Below are 23,733 nucleotides of genomic sequence, written 5' to 3'. Positions count from 1 at the left end.
GTTTACCATAGAAGTCTCTTGCCATGCATCGTCAGCCATGTTGGAACATCTGAACTACCCTCAACTTTCTTGGAATGTGTGAAGAAAATACTCGCCCAATAGGTTACATCGGGATGATTTATTACTCTTATTATATCGGAGGTGTTCCACAAGCCCCTCGCCAATCCATTGTTTTTAAAACGTTTCTGACCTGATTGACAATGTACGTCAGTTGTTTTCAACGCAGTGTGCACTTTGTAGGGCTCGCCAATGTCCGTCCATCAAGGCAGGCCTTTTTGCCAATACTCACTAGCGCTGGCCTAGTACCAGGACGTCCATGTCCAGACCCTTGCTCCCTCCCCAGCAGGGGAGCTCAATGTTGCCACTGGCCACAAAGGTTTAACATACAGTTGCACAACATGCAACTGTGAGTCAGGGTCGGACTGGGACAAGAAATAGGCCCGGACACCCAAAAACAAGTGGCCCACCCCTCACCTCAAAAAGTGGCCCTTCCCTCGCCTCAAAAAAAGTGTCCCTCAAACCATCATTCGTGAATCGCATCAATTCACGACTTTACAGAAAATGCTACTTATGGAGGGTTCATGTGTCCGTTACATTACAACACAACTCATAAAATAACATAACTTTGCATACATTTCTGTGACAGGGTCCACAGCTCCGAGGAACAGGAGTGGCATGAACCAAACACCCCCACTGCGGTTTTGGGACCTGCCCATCTCTTCCCCATGCCATCTACAGGTATGGCTCTACCATTCTAGCATTAATCAATGGTGTGGTAATGAGGTGGCTCCTTGGCAGGAAGACTCCAATGAAAATGTGCAACTCAGTAATGGGCGAATGTCCAGAATTATGGCAATGAGGTTAGTTTATAATTTATTTCAGTCTGCTAGCCTTTAGCTTGGCAATAATGCTATCTCCACAATTATTTGGTGAATACTTCATTGCAGTAAAAAAATAGACACACATGACAATTAGAAAACAAAATTACACAATAAAAAATAAATGTTTACCACAAATGTTGGTTCCATACATAATTGCCTATATACAGCATCCGAGTTTGGTCACTGGCAAGCTAGAGAAGCAATGTGAAGCATTAATGATGGTATTTAGGTATGCCATGAACACAGGTTTCCCAGAGCCCGGCAACCCACCGGGAAAGCCAATCTGCGCTGTGGAAGGTAAAAATGTCACTGCTTTAAAATCTGTGCAGTGTCCCCCTCAGGAAATTCATGTGGTAATCAATTGGTGTAAATGCAGGTGGCAACAGTGAAGAGTAATTTTCCGGGTTCTTCACTGTGGCGCCAATGCAATGGACGATAAAAGACACTGTATGTGAAACCACTGTGTTGGACAGATACATCCACTCCTGTTGAGCCCATTCACAAAAGCGACCTCTGCCTCGTCTTCCTGACATTTTTGCGACTCAGGGCCGGGAGCCTGCAGTGACGCACCTCGGTCGGAATGACGCAGCTGAGCATGGTTCTTCTCTCTGCTATCCTGTGACATGGGTGGGATTGATCGACCGCAAGCGCGGCTTCACCAAGGTGCAGCAGAGCCTTGGAGGAGAGAGAGGTGGGTAGGACTGCAGGGCACTAGGTGGTTATGTTTGTGTCGGAGATAGAACCACAAGAGCTTTGGAAGCAGTAGCACTACACCGCGGGGCACACCGCAGAAAAGGCAGCATGAATACTACTGGCAATATTAGTTAATGATGTGTTAGTATGTGGATTTGTATACCGCTACACATTAAAGTAGCCACTTAGTACTAAAGGGCGGTGGTACATACAGTAGAAACTGGCATTTGGTCACCAAATGGAAATGGGAATCTACAAATGAAGCAGGTCCTCAAAATGTCCATCAAAAGGGTGGCACACCATTAAGGGGTAAGGATTAAACAGATAGTCAGTGTGATGTTGAGATGGGTCTTAGGCCTCTGATTGGTTGGCTGCAAAATTGGGGATCTAATTGTCAAGGAGAGGCCATGCCTCGTTACGCGGAATGAAACAGTTACATTTTCACAATCTGTATTTTGAAAAAGTGGCCCCATTTCGCGGATGTAGTGAGGGCGAATTGCTAGACTTTCAGCCATGTACATGAAACGTTCTACTGTCGAATCTTTGGAATTACCACTGACATGGAGGATAATCCCCTCCACCAGGCGCATGCAGGAGGTACAATTACAGCCGGTGGTAAATGCATTACCGTAAGCGTTATTTATCACTATCAGTGCTGCCAGGTTACCTTCCATAATATGTAATTTCACTACCACGAATAGACTGGGCCCTCACTTCAGCCTTCTCACTGGGATGGTCATATGTTGCTGGCTGTGTGTCTTCTCTAATGTGGACTTAGATATGTTTGGCTGTGTGTGAGGAATCAGAAGGTGAAATAGAAAGCACGAGCATGTCAGGGACCTCCTCTTTTAGCTCTGATTCCCAGGAATCTGCTATCAATCATAGGGTCCTACAGTCAGTGGACATTTTATAGGGTACACTGAAAAAAATACACCTGAAATCAATTGCTCCTCGGGGTTTGGTTCAAATTCATTGGTTTGTAAAGCTGCAAGGGAGTAGCTCGTAGGACAGACGAGATTGCTTAACGCATCAGGTGATTACATCAGTGGTAAACGTTGCTGTGTTACAGCACTCCAGAAACTCTGCGCTTCCTCAGCCATGTCCATGTCCACTGGGCCGCGCAGAGGAACAGTGGGATGGAAGCCTTGGGTCAGCCAGGAGAATGCATGAATGTGGTTCTTCTCTCCCATGCTCAAGGTGGTTTGGGCTTTTGTTGGAGGCTGCCCTACCGGTTCCTGTGTCTAAGACCAGTCAAGCATTGTGCACTGGAAAGCAAAAGTGTGGCTTTGCCAATGCTTGTTATTAGCTGCCACCTCTGGTTTTCAGTGCAGGGTATGGTTCAAAATGTACCAAATCTCCATGCACGTTAAACATAAGCACATTTCTACCACCCCGAGGCGCATCCACTCCTATGTCTGTGTGCCCTTTGAGATCTTTCGGTTTGCTCGTTCATTATAGAGTTCCCATAAACCTAAGCGTCAAGGGACTCACAGCATGACTCTTGTGATTTGATTGATGTCTACATGATGTATCTTAGCACTTTTGCTAAGGCTTTTGGTGATAAGGGGGTGCTGGCTGGGAGAGAGCTGCAGAATACCAGGCATTAGCGTTTCAGGGAGAGTAGGTACAAGATGGCGGTGGGGGGGTGGTAATCGGTGACCCCCACATAATATCTGTTTGGGGGATATGTGCTTGGTGGAGGAGTGCATCCATAAGATGGTAGGGGAGGATGGCCAAAGACATCACGTCTATTTTATTTATGAAACTCTCATGATGACATTTTGTGGGAAGAAAGGGATGCAGAGCGGGGAGAGAAGATTTACCCAACAATTGAGGGCAATGTTAGCTAGGTTTTCCGCCTCGAGATGCTATGTGCTTCAAAGACAACACAAGTTATTTTATCTAGCTATCCTTGAGACAGTCATAAAAACCTCTGTGAAAGACAGCTCTGCTCTGTGAGACTCGGGTCCTGATTATGAATGTGGCAGTATTACACCCGGTGATATCACCAATCTCCTCTGCCGTTACTGTATGCCGTAAAATGAGGTAACAAGAGAGGTCTGCATGATTGACAGTCCGGCAGACCCTTCTGCTATTTCAGAGTCAGTAGCTCTCCATCAGGGTCACGCGGTATTACCACATGTGATAATACTGCGAGGGTGAGGCCACATGTGGTCATGCTTTTGTGTGGAGTTATCAATCGCCACACGAAAGCAGCAAGAAAAAAGGAGTGGGGAAACATCTGTTATGTTAACATACTTGCTGTTTCACCACTTTTGCCAAACTTAGTATCCCGTACCATATGGTGCTGTGACGGTATCATCCGCATCTCCCCCGCAATGTGTCCTGCTGTTCCCACCACCTGGCTTAATCTACAAAGTATAACAGCATGAGCGCAGGCATTGCACAGTTCCAACCATCTATATGCTCTTTATGTGGTTCTCCATAACGAGGCCTCATACATTTCAATACATAAACAAACATAAATGCAAATAAATTAAAAGTGTGGATGACTAGCCTCCACAGTTCTATTTGATGGAGCAGGCAATCAGGAAGAACTCTGGAAGCAGGTGTGCTTTGCTGAGCAGGGCGCTATTAGATAGTTTAAACACGAATGATATTTGTATGCAAGGCTTCCTGTGCCTTCTGCAGATTTATGTAGAAATGTGTCCGTGTCCGGCTTGGGCCAGAACCTTGCAAGATGTTGGCATAAGACAAGCACAGAAGGACATTTGTGAAAGACTCCTAAACACCAATGTTTCAGCCATGCAAGTCCTACTATACACCAGTCTCTATGGCCCTCCCCATCTGAGCAAGCACAGTACAAAAGTTGACTTGGAATGTTTAGGCTACGCTCATGATCGACTTCTCCAAGAGCGGGCGGCATGAAACGTGTACTTCTAAGGTGTCCAGGAGATTATGAAAAAGCATGGTAGTGTTCTTGCTTCCCATTCAGTCTTGGAGGTAGTTATAAAAACTACCGGTATAATACAATAACGGAGATAACGTAGGCGATCCATGCAATAGCAATGAAGATCCCAAGTCCAAGAGCCACGTTGTTCAGCGTCAGCGCAGTACGGGAATTCTGATGAGCCACGATGAAGTCCCCGCGGTGATTGGCATCTCGAGTCTGTAAAATAACAAAACAAAACACTGTGGAATTACTGCGAAGACACCCGAGGGCTCTGCCTCTTAGACAATTGTACCAGGATCTTCCAGACAAGGGTGCCATTCTAAAGTCCCCCCTCCATTTCCCAGCTGGATGATTTACAGAACAGAAATTAAGAAATCTTGTGTCCCACATTTGCCTGCTGCTTGACCCTAAGAGTCTTCCCCTAAAAATTATTAATGGCCTCAAATTCGGAACGATGTTTAACCAGAGGATGCGCCCATTACATGGGCTGAGTCAAGCTTCCGAGCGGGAGCGCTTAAGGGCTAGAGGTGATTCAGCACACAGGTGTGAATTCTGGTATCTGATGCATTCTTGTCTATTCATAAATGTGTAAGGAAAAAAAAATGATCAAGACCATAAGTGGAGGACAGGAATGATTACACTAAATCATATTCATGCATTGTACAAAATAGAAATGCATGATTATACACATTTCATCAATGACAGTTGGTAATATCAGGGCTTAAAAAGCAACTTCACTTCACAAACACATGCACAAGTTGGTTACCCCAACTCCATTCAACCTATTTTATCAGGCGTACCTATTTTTACCCACGTTCATACCAGGGACGTCATTTCACATAAATGCCTGGGGTAGCGGAAGTGACATCACACGACCCTTGACCTCTAATGACATCACAGGAAGGGATGTCATTTGAACCCACCCCAAAGTGACATCCCAGGAAGCGATAAACACAACCATTCACCCATTGACAAAACAGGAAGTGGCATCACATAGCATTGTTCCTAAGTACTCTACGAAAAATATGGTTACGATATCACTAATGTGATATACATTTCATACAAGAATGGACCACCATATGTATCATTAATATCAGTGTGTTTAGGTCCATGTTATCAAATTACTGTGATGCAAGTAGACATCCAAAGCCAAATGATAATAATGTGTTATTATATAGAACTTATACTTAAGTGCTTTACATAGAACAAACATACATACAATATCACCCAACCTTTGTTGGTACTCATTTATTGACCTCAGGAGGATGAAAGACTGAGTTGGACTTGCCGGGATTCGAACCTGAAGATCACACACACATCGCAGCAGCGAGCACTCCACCCACTGAGCTATCTTACCGGCTATAGTAAAATGAGCAATTACATGTCTGAATGTTCTCAAAGTCAGAAAGCAAATTACACTGTGTAATGGATACCAGTAAACTGGTAACTGAGATTTAACAACAGGCCAGTTCATCTGTATTTCTGGTGCAAAGTTGGCCGCATGTCAAACCTGCATATATCTACTTTTCAGGCTTTAGATGTTGGCTAAATAGGGAAAGCAGCGCACTCACACAACATCCCATACTCTGTGCACTCTTTACCTCATACATGCAAAAAACATCCTCAACAGCATGTCAGGGAGATGGGAAAGATAAACACATTACAACAAAGCATTGATTGTGTCACAATGAAATCAATGGCCACTTGATGTGCTATGGTCAAACATTTCTACACTGTACACAAGCTTTTAGGACCAAGGATTTTGTCAAGTGACCGAGGACACCGAGATGGAATATCTTGTGGTGATCGTAACAGAGAAAACAGCAGAAAAAAGATGCTATAATTGCAAATTGCAAAACACAAAATACATATTCTGAAATGGATGCTTATTCTACTCTAAATGCTTTTTCAAAGTTTTTATTTTCTGCATTGTGAATTTGAGGTGTTTAACAACAGACTAACTGACTCACCCCTGAAGTGTGCTTGAAATAAACCTTTAATGAGTCTAGCAATTATTGTATAGAATTCCAAAAAGACAAATCATTTGTTATTCCTATTCTTTCTTATTTAGTGTCACTGCTCAAAGTGTTACACTTGTGGTACCCCCTGTTTTTTTAAGAGGCCTGAACAAGAATTGCAGCCACTTCAGAAACAAAGAGCCACATGGTGCTGGCCACAGCCGGTAGCTTCCATTTAAAAAAAGTTTTTTGTTACATTTGTTACATTTTTGATTACATATTAAACACACTTTGACCTCTCTTAATGGCCTGATTTACATCCTTGCCAATGGAAAGCTTTTAGAACCAAAGGCCATGGTCTTTATAGTGCCAGTCTCGATATGGCTGCAGCCCATGATAAGGTTCATAGAAAAAGGCTTCGGAGCAAATTAACTTCGTGGAATATTGCATTGGGCCTATTAAATATTTTACTACTCTTTCATACAAACAACAGTCTATAGATCCGCCTGGGTTCAGAAGGATCATTATCTAAAGGTGCTTCCCACTTATTCGGGGTTAAGGCAGGGGTGTATGTTAGCCCCCTCTCTTTTTCACCTATACATGTCCAATATCAGGGAGGTGATGGCCAAGTGAAATCTTTTCCTCTGGAAATAGCCTCCCTCCCTGTGGGGTGGTTAGCTTATGTGGATGATATCATGTTCTTTGATTCTACTCCCAAAAGCCTTTAATAAAGTCTGGACTACTTTGGTACATTTGTGAAGACTGATAATCTAAAAAATTAATCCTACTAAATCTAAGATCATTGCTTTTAAAAGGGAGCTGAAACCTAAGAATTGTAAATGGTATGTGACTAATAAAAAGGAAGTCGATTGAGGAAATCGATCAACTTATCTGATTGAGGGGTGGTCAATTTCAAATAACAAGCAGCTAGATTTAATAAAGATAAACGTAAGCGCCAAAAAGTATTGCTTTTATAATGCAAATGAACATTGTATGAGTTTAACACTGTGGCTTCTCTCTTCACCCTTTGATTGAATTGTTTAAAACAAAGGTTTCCACAGCTATTACTTTGGGCTTGGAACTACAGGAAATAAACAATAGGAAGTGGCTAAATGCACAGGAAGGAAAATGATGTTGATCAGTATAGAGTCTGCATGCACCACTCCCTATCGCGATGATACACTTAGCATGCGACACTCCCTATCGCCATGGCACACTTAGCATGCGACACTCCCTATCCCGATGGTACACTTAGCATACGCCACTCCCTATCGCCATGGCACACTTAGCATGCGACACTCCCTATCCCGATGGTACACTTAGCATACGCCACTCCCTATCGCCATGGCACACTTAGCATGCGACACTCCCTATCGCGATGGTACACTTAGCATACGCCACCCCCTATCGCCATAGAACACTTAGCATGTGACACTCCGTATCGCGATGGTACACTTAGCATGCGACACTCCCTATCGCGATGGTACACTTAGCATGCGACACTCCCTATCGCGATGGTACACTTAGCATACGCCACCCCCTATCGCCATAGAACACTTAGCATGTGACACTCCGTATCGCGATGGTACACTTAGCATGCGACACTCCCTATCGCGATGGTACACTTAGCATGTGCCACAGGATTGCGGACTGACATCTTTTCGAGTCTGTGGGCTTCGTTTTTGAGACAGAGAAAGGGCCCTGCCTTCTCTGCTCACTCTAAGGACAATGGCTAGCAGGCCACCCAGAAATGTGATTGGCTGTCATCTTTGTTTGCCAACCCTCTGCCTCAGGGGTGGACTGGCCTCCAGGGAATACTGGACATTTCCCAGTAGGCCTCTGCAACCTGGGCCTCTTTTGTGTGGTCACATATTTTATTTCCAAACTTTCTTATGGGAAAGGGGTGAGCCTTGCTCACAATTGTGATATGGGGCCACTTTGAAAAACCTCCCGAGGGCCTCTTTCAGTTCCCAGCCCCGCCCTGCTCTGCCTGTATACTGAGCACTTTGACGCATGCTTGTACGTGTATGTTGTTTAAAATGGCGCCTTCTGTTTTCTAATTCAATTAAAATGAAAAACAACGCTACGTACCACCCCTATAGATGACCATTTACTTAAAAAATATAATTAATAGATGGAACACATAGAAATCATTTTCTTTAAGTCATCAGTGCCAGCAGAGTCTTGACCAACTGTGAAATCAATCTATCCATGATCCAATAAAGGCCTTGTAGGTGCAACACTTGTGTATAGGCGCGTTATAAATGCCCTATCATATCATATCATAACTCGCTGCTGGCCCACAGCCCATTGGACTCTGGCGATACTGGTGCGCCAGCCCTTGTTTCCACATGCCCACATGCCCAAAGCAATATCCCAGTAAGAGACTTCCAAAACCAGGATCCCACCGGCCTCAAATAAAGCTTTTCAGTCATGGCTTAAAACAACCCTCCTTGTATTACAGGATTTGAGCAAGACACATCTATGTCAATGCCCCTTAGTGCTGGCATGCACCGCAACTCCTTATATTACAACTATGTGACTCAACACAACTTGGCAAAAGCATGCACCTAGGTCCTGCCTTAAAACCGAACCTCCATTCCTCCACTGGGAGCACCAGCATCAACTCTACGAACATCTCTTAGTGTTGCCGCCATGCACCCCACATTCTCACATATCAACGTTGTAACCCCACATAGTTGTACCAAACACACCTCAGTCCTGACCATTACCCAACCCCCTCTATTGCAGCATTTGGACTCCACGCAGCTCGCGGTAGGGCTGACTTGCACCACAGCCACTCTACCACTCAGATACTGCAGATTTCCCAGCAAACCTAAAAGTGAAGCATTGGCTTCCCTCCCCACTCCTCAATACTTGAACCGCAGCAACCAAATAGGGGCATTTTTCAATCAATGTATTCTTATAGGGACCTTCAGTAGTTTGTATTGTTCCTATAGTAGGTTTGCCAGCTTTGCCAATGGGAGATGACCTCCCCTTGTCACGCTCCCAGCTTTTCCTGTGCTTTTAGACACGCACCCAGTGCTTCATTCAGAATGTCGCGTGCACAGGGGTGGACTAGCCTATAGGGAACTCTGGATATTTCCCTGGCCTCTTTTGTGCTTTAACCTATTTTATTTCCAAATGTTCTCATAGGAAAAAGTTTGCGCTTGCTGAAAATGTGTAATATGGGGCCACTTTGAAAATCATTTTGAGGTCCACTTTTGGTTCGCAGTCCACCTCTGGTTGCACACCCCCTTGCAAGGTAGCGCTCAGAACTCACACCTGTTTGCAGGGACATCAGGCTCTTTTAACCTTTTCATTTGAAGTAGGCCAGAGCCCCGGGTTGCCCCCAGCAACTGCCCCATGCTGGCCATCTTAAGACACAGCAACATGCTCCTATAATTCAGGACATTAAAAGTGCACACGTTACAGGCTACCTTTCCCTGCGCCCTCAGGCTTGTCACCTCCCTCTGGCCTCTTGAAGTATCCAGCAATGTTCTTATCACCTCGTTGCCTTTGACTCTGTTTAGTGTACACTAGCACCATGCAGTCAAATATTAAGTTCATAGAACATTTCGTGTTTCAATACAGCACCCTTCCCGTCCGGCTTTCATCTGCTGCTAATTACCTTAATACCGCCCTCCAGCCAGGGAGCACCCCATGGCCAGATTCCCTCCGGGACCAGCCTTGCTCAGCTCATGCTGTATTACAGAGCTCTAAACCCCAGTAAAAGGGCAACTGAAGAAATACTCACATGGACCGAGTAGATGAGAGCCGCGATTCCAATGGGCAGGCAGCAGCAGAGCATGGTGAATATGGAGTAGCCCAGATAGTCTTTCTCCTGGGCCTGTATGGGGGCCAAAAGCACCGTTGGCTGGTGGGGCATCGCAATGTGGTGTCCGCCGTGGGGATACCCCGGGTTGTACGGCGACGGGCTGTTGATGACAGGCATGGGACCGGCCCCATGCATGCCGGGTCCTGGCTTCTCCTCAGACGGTGCGTAGTTGTTCATGGTTGACCTTAGAGTGTTCCGCTTCCTGTTTGGAGCAATGCGCCCGGGCGTGTTGTGTGGCTCTTGGTGTTCGGCTGTGTTTTATCTGTCTCTCCTATGGAGGAGTATTTATAAGGGAAAGCTGTCTGTCCCTGGGCGTGCGAGAGCTGTGATGAAGTCACCATGCAGGAAATGTTTGCAATATTTTAGAGTTGTAAAATTCCCCCACAACGAAATGATATGGCCGTGCCCAGATACGGATATTTAATTTGAGCTGTGCATGCTGGAAAGAGTGCTGCAGGTGATGACTGCGGTTTGACACACCCTGGAAGCAGGACTTCCCGCATCTGTTCTGTGTGACCTCACAGGCAGGTGACACTTGCGTCCCAAACGCCTGCATTGCTCAATCCGGCGGTCCTCAGTAATTTGCCACGTTACCAGGCTTTCTTTTAAATGCCAAGGTGGCAGCTTTCGCGTGTGCTTGATGCATGCAAATAAATGAGACCAACCCATGCTGATGTCCTCCGGCGCCTCGGATGAGAAACCAACCCGGTGGGGAGATGTGAGGCATAGGGCAGAGCAGGGGCCTTCAGCAGGGCAGTTTGTGGACAATATTACGCCCACAATACACCCCACCCCACGCTGCTCCTCGCGCTGCCCTCCCTCTCCAAAAAAATGTTATCATTTCAATGAAACGCCACTTCTTGCTGAGATTGCTGGCCAGGGCCTTTATGGGTCCCTCCGGGTCCTGGCTTCCCTCCCAATCGCCTTCAGCCCATGCCCTCTCCCGGTACTTGCCTTTGGGCACCCATCAGCCTGTGCTGACTCACAGGCCTGCCCTTACTGTATTAAGCAGGTGATCACTACTTACCAAGTGATCTCTGTCATGCACTTACCTGTCGCCTGCAACTGGCCTACTCCCTGGCACTTCCCCCTCTGTGGATTCTCCTAGCACTTACCCCCTTCCCTTCTCTCTCTCCCTCTCTCTCTGCACTTGCACATTCTGAATGCTCACAAGGCCTAGTAGGACCGCATCTTTCCTGTCCATCAGTTTTATTTCTACCTTCCCCTGTTCCCGTGTTGCCTCCCCCTTGCCCTGTGGGCACTTTGAAACATAATTTCGTGTTGTATAAGCGCCTTACAAATGCACAATAAATACACACATTGAAATGCCCTTGTAATGACCTGTGCTTAAAATTAATAAGTAGACCACGTATACAATATTTTGAAGAGGAATTAATTTTCGATCTCATATTATTGTTCGTTTTCGAACTGAAGGGCACGTTCCAAGATGATGCCTCCACCCAAGCGATTATTGCTGCTGCTGTAATCTATTTTTCCAACAAATGTGCTCTCAATTGGAAGTTTAAGAAGAATATCTCCCTTCAATGGCGAACACGGTGCTCAGAGGCCCTTCCAAATATTCTGGCAGAATATTGGCAGAAGGGTGTGAAATAGAGGGAAAATGGGCAGTGGTGGAAAGGAAGGCAGTTCCCAGCTATATTAAGTAAGGTCCGGTTATACATAATGCCTTGAAATGACTTCAAGGCGCTCTAGGGGAAGAGCAGTGAAGTAAACTAGAAGGTGAAGCAGTCATGTTGCCCTATGATTTGAGTACCTAGAGGAAGTGTAACAATACCAGCCAAATGGTGTAAGTACATGAGCATTTAATGGCAAAGCCTGGCATATGGTGAGAGCAACTAAATACAGGATTGCAATATCTAGGAAATAGCATGAGTACGGAGGCATCCAATGGGGTGAGTTACTGGGCACATAATATTAACTTTTGGCAAATAGTTGCATGCCAGATGGAGAGCGCATGTGCAGCGTGCTGGTTCTGCGAGTGGGGCAAGTTTGCAAACCTGGCTACTTTCACAACCTCTCTCTTGGTTTCTCCTTTATTCCCAGGTCTCTCCCTTCAGTCCTTTTGTTCCATATTCTGTTGTGGCCCTTTCTTTTAGTCAATGGCCTCTCATGGCACTCTCTCCAATTCTCTGGGCTCATTTGCCTCCCACTCTCACTTCTTCCCCCTATTGTTCAGACACTTCCAGTCCTCTCTTGACTTCATTGGACTCTTGCAGTTCCCTGTTTTCTGGCGTCCATTGATTATCCTCCAGACCCTCATCTGACATAACTTTTCTCCATTCCCCCTGCTGTCTCCTAGTTCTCTTATTGTTTTGCATGGACTCCCAAGAATTATTTATTGATTGGCCTCGTAAATAATCTCTTTTATTCTCTGAGTCCATCTTGTGATAGCCCCTAATCCATGGCCTCTATGGTCTCTTATTTGTTCTCTTTCCTCTTTTGGTTCCATATTCCATTCCGTGGAATTCCTTGTCGCCCCCGAGATGCCATTGTGTTTCTTTCATTCGCTATAAACTCATGATTCTCTTTTTATTTATTCTTCTCATATTCGTCAAACTCTCCTGCTTCTCGCTCATATTTCCACAGTGTCTCATTGTTCTCTGTGTATTGTCCTGGACTGTCTTCTGTCGCTCATTCATTTAGTGGTAGAGCTTGGTTCTCTCGACTTCCCGCCCGTTCTCTTTGTTATTATGCTTATTCAATAGGAGCTACGTGTTCTCTGTTATATTCCATTGCCTCTGTTAGTTCTCACCTTATTTCCCTTGATTTACTTCGGGTCCCTTTGGTCTACTCGTAAGTATTTTTTGCATGGTTTGTTTCGAGCTCTGTTATATTCCATTGCCTCTGTTAGTTCTCATCGTATTTCCCTTGATTTACTTTGGGTCCCTTTGGTTTACTCGTATCTCTTTTTGCATGGTTTGTCTCGAGCCTCCTTTATTCACTTGTTTCTTTTCCATCAATCTCTTGTTCTCTGTTCTCTCATTGTTTGTTTGTTTCCTGGCATCTACTGGTTCTATCTTTATCCACTGTCCACTATGGGTTGTCTCTCTTAATCTCTGGCCTCTGTCTCTTTGTTTATATGTATTGAAAAGGGCATCTATTGCCTGATCTCTCTTGGCCCCCTTTTAAAATCCTTGGTTCGTCGGTTACCTCTCACATTCCCTGGATAGTATCTGTTCACTCTTACAATCACAGGCCTCACTTTACTGTCTCATGTATTTTCTTGACCCTCTTTGTTCCCTCATATTTCTGTCATTGGTTGTCTATTTTACTGTTTGGCTACTCATGTATCTATGTCATTTTCCACATACTCAACCTGGATCGTAATTTCCTTGTATGTCATTTGGTCCTGTTTTATTTCTATGTACTCTGTTTAACTTTTACCATCATTCTCTGTTCTCTCTTTTATTCACTTTACTCTCCCTAATCTCTATTTTATTCCATAGCAGGTCCCTTAGTTCTCCCTTGTATTTCCTAATCTCTGGTGCTATGCTATGTCATTCACTGTCTACCTGTGGTAGTATCTGTGTCTGGTATTGATGTTGATTTAACAAGAGGGGTCCTGGGAGTCCCTCTGCCAGACATTAGTCCTGGTTACGAGAGACTTACTCAGAGTCTTTAGCTCACTATCTTTCACAGAGAAGAAATATCCCAAACATATCAGTCTTTGTCCTGCCCTGGGGCAGTCCAGCACCGAAATGCTAGGCAATTCTCCTCTGAACAAGAGTAGCAACAGCATCCCCAGACACGTGTTTCAGTCTGGTTGGACCTCATCAGTAGGGAGGAGCTGTGCCTCTCTAAGAAAAGTGAGCAAGGGGTCCACGTCTGGATTCCCCTAGTAACTTAGGGTGAGACCCAAAGTTACTTACTATGCAGATTTAACAAGGGGGGTCCTGGGAGTCCCTCTGCCAGACATTAGTCCTGGTTACGAGAGACTTACCCAGAGTCTTTAGCTCACTATCTTTCAGAGAGAAGAAATATCCCAAACATATCAGTCTTTGTCCTGCCCTGGGGCAGTCCAGCACTGAAAGGCTAGGCAATTCTCCTCTGAACAAGAGTACCAACAGCATCCCCAGACGCGTGTTTCGGTCTGGTTGGACCTCATCAGTAGGGAGGAATGTGCCTCTCTAAGAATAGTGAGCAAGGGGTCCACGTCTGGATTCCCCTAGTAACTTAGGGTGAGACCCAAAGTTACTTAAATATGCAGATTTAACAAGAGGGGTCCTGGGAGTCCCTCTGCCAGACATTAGTCCTGGTTACGAGAGACTTAACCAGAGTCTTTAGCTCACTATCTTTCACAGAGAAGAAATATCCCAAACATATCAGTCTTTGTCCTGCCCTGGGGCAGTCCAGCACCGAAATGCTAGGCAATTCTCCTCTGAACAAGAGTACCAACAGCATCCCCAGAAACGTGTTTCGGTCTGGTTGGACCTCATCAGTAGGGAGGAGCTAGAGACCCAAGCCACTCCTCACTGATGAGCGAAACAAGGGCGAAACATGTTTTGGGATGCTTGTGTTCTCGTGCAGAAGGGATGTGGCCTAGCAGTTCGGGCTGGACTGCCCCTTTTGGTGTGGGGCCAAGCCTGATTTGCATATGGTCTTTTCCCTTCTCTAGTGGCTTGGCAGGTGAAGAATGGTGGTCTGGAGGGTTGCCCAGAGCACTGCCAGTGGTTAAGATTCATTCTAAACCTTCCAGCCATCACCTCTTTGTTTTTGCTTTGTCACCCCGAGTGGGACGGGTATGCCCAGACGTGGGTCCCGTGCCTGCTGGGCCTAGAGACCCAAGCTACTCCTCACTGATGAGCCCCAACAAGGGCGAAACATGTTTGGGGATGCTTGTGGTCTCGTGCAGAAGGGATGTGGCCTAGCAGTTCGGGCTGGACTGCCCCTTTTGGGGTGGGGCCAAGCCTGATTTGCATATGGTCTTTCCCCTTCTGTAATGGCTTGGCAGGTGAAGAACGGTGGTCTGGAGGGTTGCCCAGAGCATTGCCAGTGGTTAAGATTCATTCTAAACCTTCCAGCCATCACCTCTTTGTTTTTGCTTTGTCACCCCGAGTGGGACGGGTATGCTGGGCCTAGAGACCCAAGCTACTCCTCACTGATGAGCCCCAACAAGGGCGAAACATGTTTGGGGATGCTTGTGGTCTCGTGCAGAAGGGATGTGGCTTAGCAGCTCGGGCTGGACTGCCCCTTTTGGGGTGGGGCCAAGCCTGATTTGCATATGGTCTTTCCCCTTCTGTAATGGCTTGGCAGGTGAAGAACGGTGGTGTGGAGGGTTGCCCAGAGCATTGCCAGTGGTTAAGATTCATTCTAAACCTTCCAGCCATCACCTATTTGTTTTTGCTTTGTCAACCCGAGTGGGACGGGTATGCCCAGACGTGGGTCCCGTGCCTGCTGGGCCTAGAGACCCAAGCTACTCCTCACTGATGAGCCCCAACAAGGGCGAAACATGTTTGGGGATGCTTGTGGTCTCGTGCATAAGGGATATGGCCTAGCAGTTTGGGCTGGACTGCCCATTTTGGGGTGGGGCCAAGCCTGATTTGCATATGGTCTTTCCCCTTCTGTAATGGCTTGGCAAGTGAAGAACGGTGGTCTGGAGGGTTGCCCAGAGCATTGTCAGTGGTTAAGATTCATTCTAAACCTTCCAGCAATCACCTATTTGTTTTAGGTATTGATGTTGTGTCGTGATTTTCTTTGCCCAGTTTTATGTTGCCATAGCTTCCCTTTGTTGTCCATTTACAGTGCTGGTATCTTTCCATTCAAGCATGTATTCTGTGCCAGAGTTCGCTCCCTTAGTCTATTCCTGTGTCTCTTCCAGTCTCTTCTTTAGTTGCATCCCCTCTGTTCATTTGTCTCATTCAGTTGCCTCGTTTGGATGGTAATGGTTATGCTTATTTGTAAAGCGCCTATACACAAGGCAATTGTTTCAAAGTTTCAAAATGCTCATGGGGGGTGGGGGGGGATAAAAAACAACAGTCCTTCAGAGCCCTTGAATTTCAAGTCTGCCCAGACAGAGTAAGTGCATAAATACAACTGACAGTGTAGATAACAGCAAATAGGTCTGACAACGATTCTGCAGTTTTTCCATGAGCATAGAGGCACCACCATGCAGGAAGGGAGTCACGAAAGAAAAGATAAATGATCTGCAAGGCATGGTATGTTCAGATCATTCAAGTCCACAGACGGCACAGGAGAGGGTAGGGAGAGGGCAAGTGTAGGAGGGAGTGGGAATCCAAGTGCACCCAGTTTGTGCGATACTGGGCAAGTGCTGATAGATGCCGTTCTCATGGGTCATTGACAAAGTGCAGTAGCTATTGGGCAAGTGCAGGCCCTGAGGCAAGTGCTTGAGGACTGGTGAGGGTGCCAGGGACCTGTGAGACTCTGAGGTACGCCTGGTGGCCAGTCGGCATGCTGTGTGGAAAAGGAGGGAGAAAGGGATAGAGCGGAGAGAGAGGTTAGCAGGGCAGAGGGAGAGAGAAGGAAGAGGAGAAGACGATTGCCTTAAGGAGTTTCCGGAATTTAAGGATATCAGGTTCAAGACGGAGGGTGGCAGGGAGGCTATTCCATAGGGAGGCCCCTGCTGAGGGTAAAGATCTCCCACCAAATCACTGCTCAGAGAACTGGGTCACTCGCAGAAGGTTGGAGGTAGATGAGCAGATGGCTCGGGAGGGACAGTAGTTAGGAAGGCATTGATGCAAATCGGTGGGTCCCAGTCTCTCTTACATTCTGTTTTCTCTCTCAGCATTATCTTGTAATCAACGGCCATACATGCTGCTCCTGCCTGTCCTTTGCACTCTTTAGTTCTCTCTTTAATCCATCCACAGCACTCTGCCTCTTTCATTCCCTGACCTCTCATGTTTCTGTTTTATTTCATGTCCTATTGCTGCTTCATATTTCATTCACTGGGTTCTCTTTACACAATCTCCTATGCACTGACATCTCTTGGCAATTTCTACTGTTGGTTCTTTGTAGTGCTGGAAATTGACACAATTTGCTGGGGTAATGTAACGCCCGGTGCGCATGCGCAGGAATGGATGGCAAATTGTCAGTGGTGTGAGCAGGACTGAGGAGCGGAGTTAAGTGTCAAATAATATGTGTGCTGTGAATATAGGATGTTGGCTGCTTTGCATACAAACAAAGCGCATTTTGGGAACAGACGAAGGATCACCCATTAATCGTTTGTATCCGTGATAGTAATTCTAATGTGCATTTCTTCTGAGCATGCAATGCACACCAGTGCTCATTGCCTCTGTCAGAATAGTGAAACTGACAATAAAATGTGTGCAAAGCATGAAGCATATATAGAGCTTTGGACTGTTTCATTGTTGGAGTTTGGGCTATTGTGCAAAGGATGACTTTCAGATACAGTCTGTGAAGACATTGCATATTGTCACTCAGCTGCACACATTGAGGCACCATAGTCAGGAGACTTGCAACAGTCAGGGGAAGAGAGCTTCCTCAACTTGGGGTACGGGGGCTTGCCCGGCAAGACAGTTTTTGCAAGAGTGCAGCTCCGTCTTGTTCCGGCACAATCTCCCCTGGTTCTTTTACTCCATGTCCTCTCTTGTCCCTCTTGCTGCCCCTTACTAGTGTAGGGACTCCCATGCTGCTGTCTTTCCTTCCCCGGACTTCCATTATCTTGGTTTCATCATCTCACAACTCCTTGGTCTCTCTTTTGAGAATAAAAACAAATACTGAACACATTAACTGGCTTCAGCACTTATATACTTATTAGGTTGCAAGAGTTGAGCACACCAAAAAAAGATTACATGAACACAAAAAAAACCGGGGGCCTGAACCCATCTGTGCTTGATAAGCTATGTGTCACTCTCCTTCTGTTAACAGTGGGCCCATGTTTCTTTGTGACCAGGGCATTCTGGAGCAGGTGCTGTGACCACCCCCATTGAATGACAAGGCGCCACCTAGTGATGAAAAGATAAAAGTGTATCGGAATGCTGTGCCTGGCAAATTTTGGTGAAAAGTTGTGGTCAACACAGTAGTGAAATGTGTCAGCAAGATGCGAATATGGCTGATAACGGATATATATGTAACTTTTGCTCCAAAGTACAGGTGACCCAAAATTCCAATGTACTATTACAGGTTTTGGGTGCTATCAATCTGAACAGGTGCACCTAACTCCCATCTTCCTGCTAGTTTCGTTTTTTTTTAATACAAAAGGTGCTCTTTTTGGTATCTGTAGAAATGAAAAAAGGATGCTTGGAACATATTGCATTCATACTCTTGCCTGAACTTCTTTGGGAAATATTATTCTGTGTGTGTTGTTTTCATTGTGTGGACTGTGGCACATGTATGCCAATTGCCAAATCCAAAAATTGGGATGTTATCAGACCTCAACATTTCGAAAAGAAATAATGGAAGGTGTCAGCAACTATGGCAAGGGTGCATGGGATGTTCAAGCAGAGTGCCGGGGCGATATATCACTGAGGCACTCCTGTAGTTTGTCAGAGAGTGGCAAAAAGCTAAACAACTGATAATACATTTAGGTGAACTTTTATGCTGGAACCTTCTTCACGGGCAAACCCCGCCCAGGCAGCGGAGAAAGCAATCAGCGCATGCGCAGTTCAGAACGGCAGTGATACTAGAACTCTCGAGGGAAGCAGAGGGCGGGAAACCGTTGCGCAAGTGCGCCATGCACTGCATATGATTAATTCTTCCAGGTATTGTAGTTAAATGCGTCATCAGGCTGTGATAGTCTCGCAAGAACCAGAGATGATCAACTAGAAAGGGATCGCCAGTTACACAATTGCACAACGCACCTCTATTTCCACATGACATTGGCCGCTGGGGACATTTGCTTCGGGTGGCAAAGCCAGAGGAGGCTAAATTAAAGAAACCGTCATAAGCACGTAGCTTTGAGCAACTCTAGTACCTGAAAGAGCATTTGAACTATCGGCGATGGCTCCTTTAACTTTGCCCCCACTATTACTCCAGCAAGAGAGAGAAAGAGAGAGAGGCGAAGAGAGCGAGAGAAAGAAGGGATGGGAAAGGACACAAAAATATATAGGCAGATCCAATAGTTTGGCTTTTTCGATAAGCATTGCATATGTTTTGTCTGTGTGTTTATTTTTAGTGTCCTGGGTGTATGTGCAGTTCGTGAGTGTGTGGACAGTGTGCGGTGTATATGTAGTGTGAGGGGTGTGTGTGCAGTGTGAGCATTTATGTGCAGTGTGCCAATGCATGTGCATTGGGAGCATTTATGTGCAGTAGTGTGATCATGTATGTGCAGTGTGTAGGGATATCTACAGTATGCGGTTGTCATGCAAAACATGTGTACTGTAGCATTCCACTTTCAAAATGTCTTGCAAGATCGCCTCATTGTAGCTGGAAGTCACAATTACATGGGTGACAATTTGAGCCACGCCAAGCGTTTCAAACAGCATCTCCTTACATCCCTGGCCTTTTAGGCTAAACCTTATTACAAATGGCTGCAGGCTGCAACACCCGGATTCAGTGTTCCCTCTAAGCTGTGCGCATGTGCGCTTGCCCAGCTTCCTTCTGGGTGCCGCTCAGAAGATTTTTTGCAGCGCACACAGACAATTCTCACCTATTCAAAAATATTTAATAAGGCACAAGCCACAGCAATTAATTGAAATTTGCTTTCTCCTAAAATAAGCAAATAGCCTTGCTATTCGGCTAATTTGCATTACACTACTATGCAACGGTGAGGTAAACATGTAAAATCGCTAACACCAAAATAAACACAGAAGAGGTTAAAAACTAAAATTAAACACTGGCTCCATGAACAGAAGAATCTAACGAAGATATGCCTGCACACATTAACCAAATAATGTTTAATGTCCCTCCCCACCCATGACTCCTAAGCTTGATTCTACCACAATTTTACCTTATGATGCTAACCTCTGCCCCAGAACACATTAAGATAGTACCAGACAACCTGGACTCTCTTGGCTCTGCAAAAGGTCAGCCGACAAGTACCTACATCCACTTGTTTTATGTTTGTTGTAATATGAATAACGTTCACGTGAGAATTTCTGTTACTCATTGTGCCTTACCAAAAGTGTCACCCACACAATACAATCGAACTACCAGCTAAAATATCGGCTACTGACAGGAAGTAAGCAGGCTACCTGGATGTGCAACCTTATCCCATACTTCCTCTTCTTTATACATATGTCATGCAAGTACATTGAAGCGGCCCACTTGCAAGTTAACACATTATAAAACTCAAATATTAAATTGACCTGTAAGGATTTTGAGAAGACAAATGTGATGCTCAGTATCTCCTATTTTAGCATTACTAACATTACCATAATCTGGAGAGCAACATTGAATATCATTTACTTAGCCTACAAGTGATAATGGCCATGGACTATGCCTGGCATTACGCATCCATAGTATCAGGCACCGGAAATTCAGACAGGAGAATGCTTTTCACACAATCTGCATTGTTTCCAAGTGTTCAGAGTTTCTTTGGGCATAGACCTTGACACATTATATGGTTACTCGCTTCAATACAAAAACAGTTTCACTGAGCACTTGCGTAATCCTATACAATGATATAAGGGTGGGATATGTTGCAAACAATCTTGTATGCAATGCAAAAGAATTGTGTACATCCTGAGTCATTACATTCTTAAAATGCACACAATATGTTGAGGCATTAAATATGCCTTCCTTGCAAAGTATTGTGGGTCTGCAAATATCCCAGTGAGTGTTTACTGCTACAATCCTTCACTTTTTACAGTGCTATAACAACTAGTATTGGAGGCAAGCACAGGGGCCGGGGAAGGGTATGGGTGAAAGAGCACAGGTCAGGTCACTACTCTTTGTGGGTGATGAACAAAGCAGCACATTTAAAAAACCAAGTCAGATGTTTCAGCAGTACACTGAAGGAAATGTGTTGCTTGTTTGCTAAAGGATGGTAAATTGTAGTACCTGTCTAGACAACAGCACCTTATTCTTCTTTCTATGCTCAGCTGCTGAGGGCATTTCAATATAACCATGTGTTCTTCGTGTATCGTCTCTAGAATCCCCCTGCATCTTATTTAACTGATAACAAAGAATTACAGAAGAGGGATTCATAGTTACTGAACAAGGCACTCAATCAGTTGTATCTCTGATTAATTGATGCTATTAACTTAAAAGGCGCATATATATATATATATATATATATATAGTGATTTTCTTCAGCAGGGCTCCATAACAAACCTCAGTTTATTTAATTTGACGTAGGCTGGGGTGTGGAAGGGTGGGTAAAACTATAGACTTTATTATGTGCCCTGTCATTTAACTTCATATGTCAGGGGTATAAGCAGGGCTCTAATCAGATTTTTCTCCTTACTTGGAGTCAAATGATTTTTCAGTGAGTAAACAAGTAATTAGCCTTGCCAATAGGAATACTTTCTGCTTATTAAATGATGTTCTTCCCCTTAACATTCCTGTTGAGATCAAGCATTAATATTATAAGAGTTCCTTCTTGTGCCAATGCTTCACTGGTCACTAATTCGAAAACATATCAGTGGGGTTTAGTGGGTTGAAGCAACAAAATGTTCATTGTTATGTTTTTGTTGGGCACATTTTCATTTCTTAGGGAGTAAAAATGGATGGTGTGTATGTCTCTTAGTTGTAAGGCTGGTGTTATCACTACCCAAAGGACACCTAATGTGGACAGTAAGCAGAGGCACTGGAATATTTGATCATCATATTCTGAGGTGCAGTTATTCTGATGCAATTATCATCCTTACACAAATTATTAGAAGCATTTTCTGGCCCTTGAATTACTTCATTAAAGTGGCACTTGAACTCCATGTTTTCTGACACATTGCTTTTAATTTCCATTAATCCATCGGCAAATATTATATTCTGTCTGAATTTCTTGACCGCCACATCAGTTTATGACAAGAGATGTTTATGTTTTGTAGTACACATAAGTGATTTTCCAGTGGCATAAAACGTTTGCAAGGTACTGTGACAGATGTGGACTGGTTGATGAGTTTTCTGTTTAATCACATATGACATATTCTATATTAGCCTATGTCTTTGGAAAAGTTGTAAGATTTGTCAAGAATTGCAGTGGCTGGGAAGAGGAAATTCCTTTCCAAACTTCCTTCTGCAACAGTAGTTCACTAAATACGCTTGCTCACAAATTGACTTACCACATTATTCTTTTGCGCACATGGAAAATAATGACACACAACAGCAAACCAGTTCCGCACATAGAGAAAAATATTTAGAGGGAACATTGCCCGGATTAAGACATGGCATGGAGCTACGTGACGTTTATGTGGCAGGCTGGCGACTTGTTTAAAGAAAAAGCAGTTCATGACATTCTCTATCAACAGCGCTTACGTAGTGAAGTGTGGGTGTATAAAACGTGGGGTCGTACTTGACCCACATTGTGTGATCTTGGGTATACTACATAATATCCACGTGCCTCTGTTCTCCTCTCAGCAACAATGCTAAATATGTAGAAATGGGTTATGCAGAGGTAAAAAAAAAAAAGAAACGAGAAGGTGACAGGGAGAAACTAGACACTATGAGGCAGAAAATAAAGCCGAAAAGAGGGTGAGAGCAAAGGAGGGAGAGAAAGAGGAAGGGAGAAAAAGAGGAAAAGAAAACAAGAAACTGAGTGTGAACAAGAGATAAGTGGATGGGGAGAGAAACAAAACAGCAGGAGAGTGAGGAGGAAGGGAGCAAGGAATGAAACAAGGAGGGGAGAAACAAAGAAAAGAAATAAAGCGATAGGGTAGCATGATTGATAATTTCAATTTTATTAATACACATACAGCAAAATTGCTGTGTAAATACAACAAAAACACAAGATAGTCACAACACCAATACACATAAACAGTTAATCCAATTAAAAACAAAAATTCATTAAGAAGAATAAGATTCTACATGTGGACCATCACAATCAGGTTTTCAAATATTTCTATACATTTTCTATAAAATCTGATCATATAAAGCATAAAATTCACATCATTACCATCCATAAACATTTTCCACAGGAGTTTGGGATCATCACAGTTAAAACTGTTACAGTAGGCTTTCATACATTGTTTCTAATGGGGTACAAGCTTGAGCATTCAACCATTATATGCTCAAGAGATTCTTGCGTGTTTTCTCTGCATAGCCTGCAGTTACATCTATTACGAGGCCCGCGGCAGTGACACCAAAGCCATACAACAGCTTACTTTGGTTGAATTTCAGTAATAGATTTTCTCTGACCACCCAAGCCTCAGGAAACACCACAATATACTTTGGCGCGCAAATTCTTGCCATAATATATTCAATAAAGGAACCGCTTTGTGAATTGGTGCTAAGGAGGACCGTGTTGTTTTCACGGTCATACAATTTGATCTTCTTTTTCAACCAATATCTGATTCAATTAATGTTGTTAGGAAGTAAATAAGTTAACATCCTTGTTTACATTTATTGAAAACGGTG

At 44.5% G+C, this 23,733-nt stretch overlaps 1 protein-coding gene across 1 annotated transcript; it reads right to left on the bottom strand.

Annotated features, from left to right (window-relative positions):
• Positions 1-847: 847 nt before the first annotated feature.
• Positions 848-10,565, bottom strand: LOC138450354 (proline rich transmembrane protein 1B-like). The gene is made up of 2 exons (XM_069604834.1): positions 10,204-10,565; positions 848-4,704 (listed from the first exon to the last, which is right to left on the bottom strand). The coding sequence occupies exons 1-2, from the start codon at positions 10,459-10,461 to the stop codon at positions 4,552-4,554; spliced, it is 411 nt and encodes a 136-aa protein (XP_069460935.1). The 5' UTR covers positions 10,462-10,565; the 3' UTR covers positions 848-4,551.
• Between the last annotated feature and the right edge of the window lie 13,168 nt (positions 10,566-23,733).

This window comes from Ambystoma mexicanum, chromosome 1p (assembly GCF_040938575.1).
Source record: "Ambystoma mexicanum isolate Mex_15411 chromosome 1p, UKY_AmexF1_1, whole genome shotgun sequence".
Lineage (NCBI taxonomy): Eukaryota > Metazoa > Chordata > Amphibia > Caudata > Ambystomatidae > Ambystoma > Ambystoma mexicanum.
Note: the sequence above shows the minus strand (reverse complement) of the source record. Positions and strands in the feature narration are given on the sequence as shown.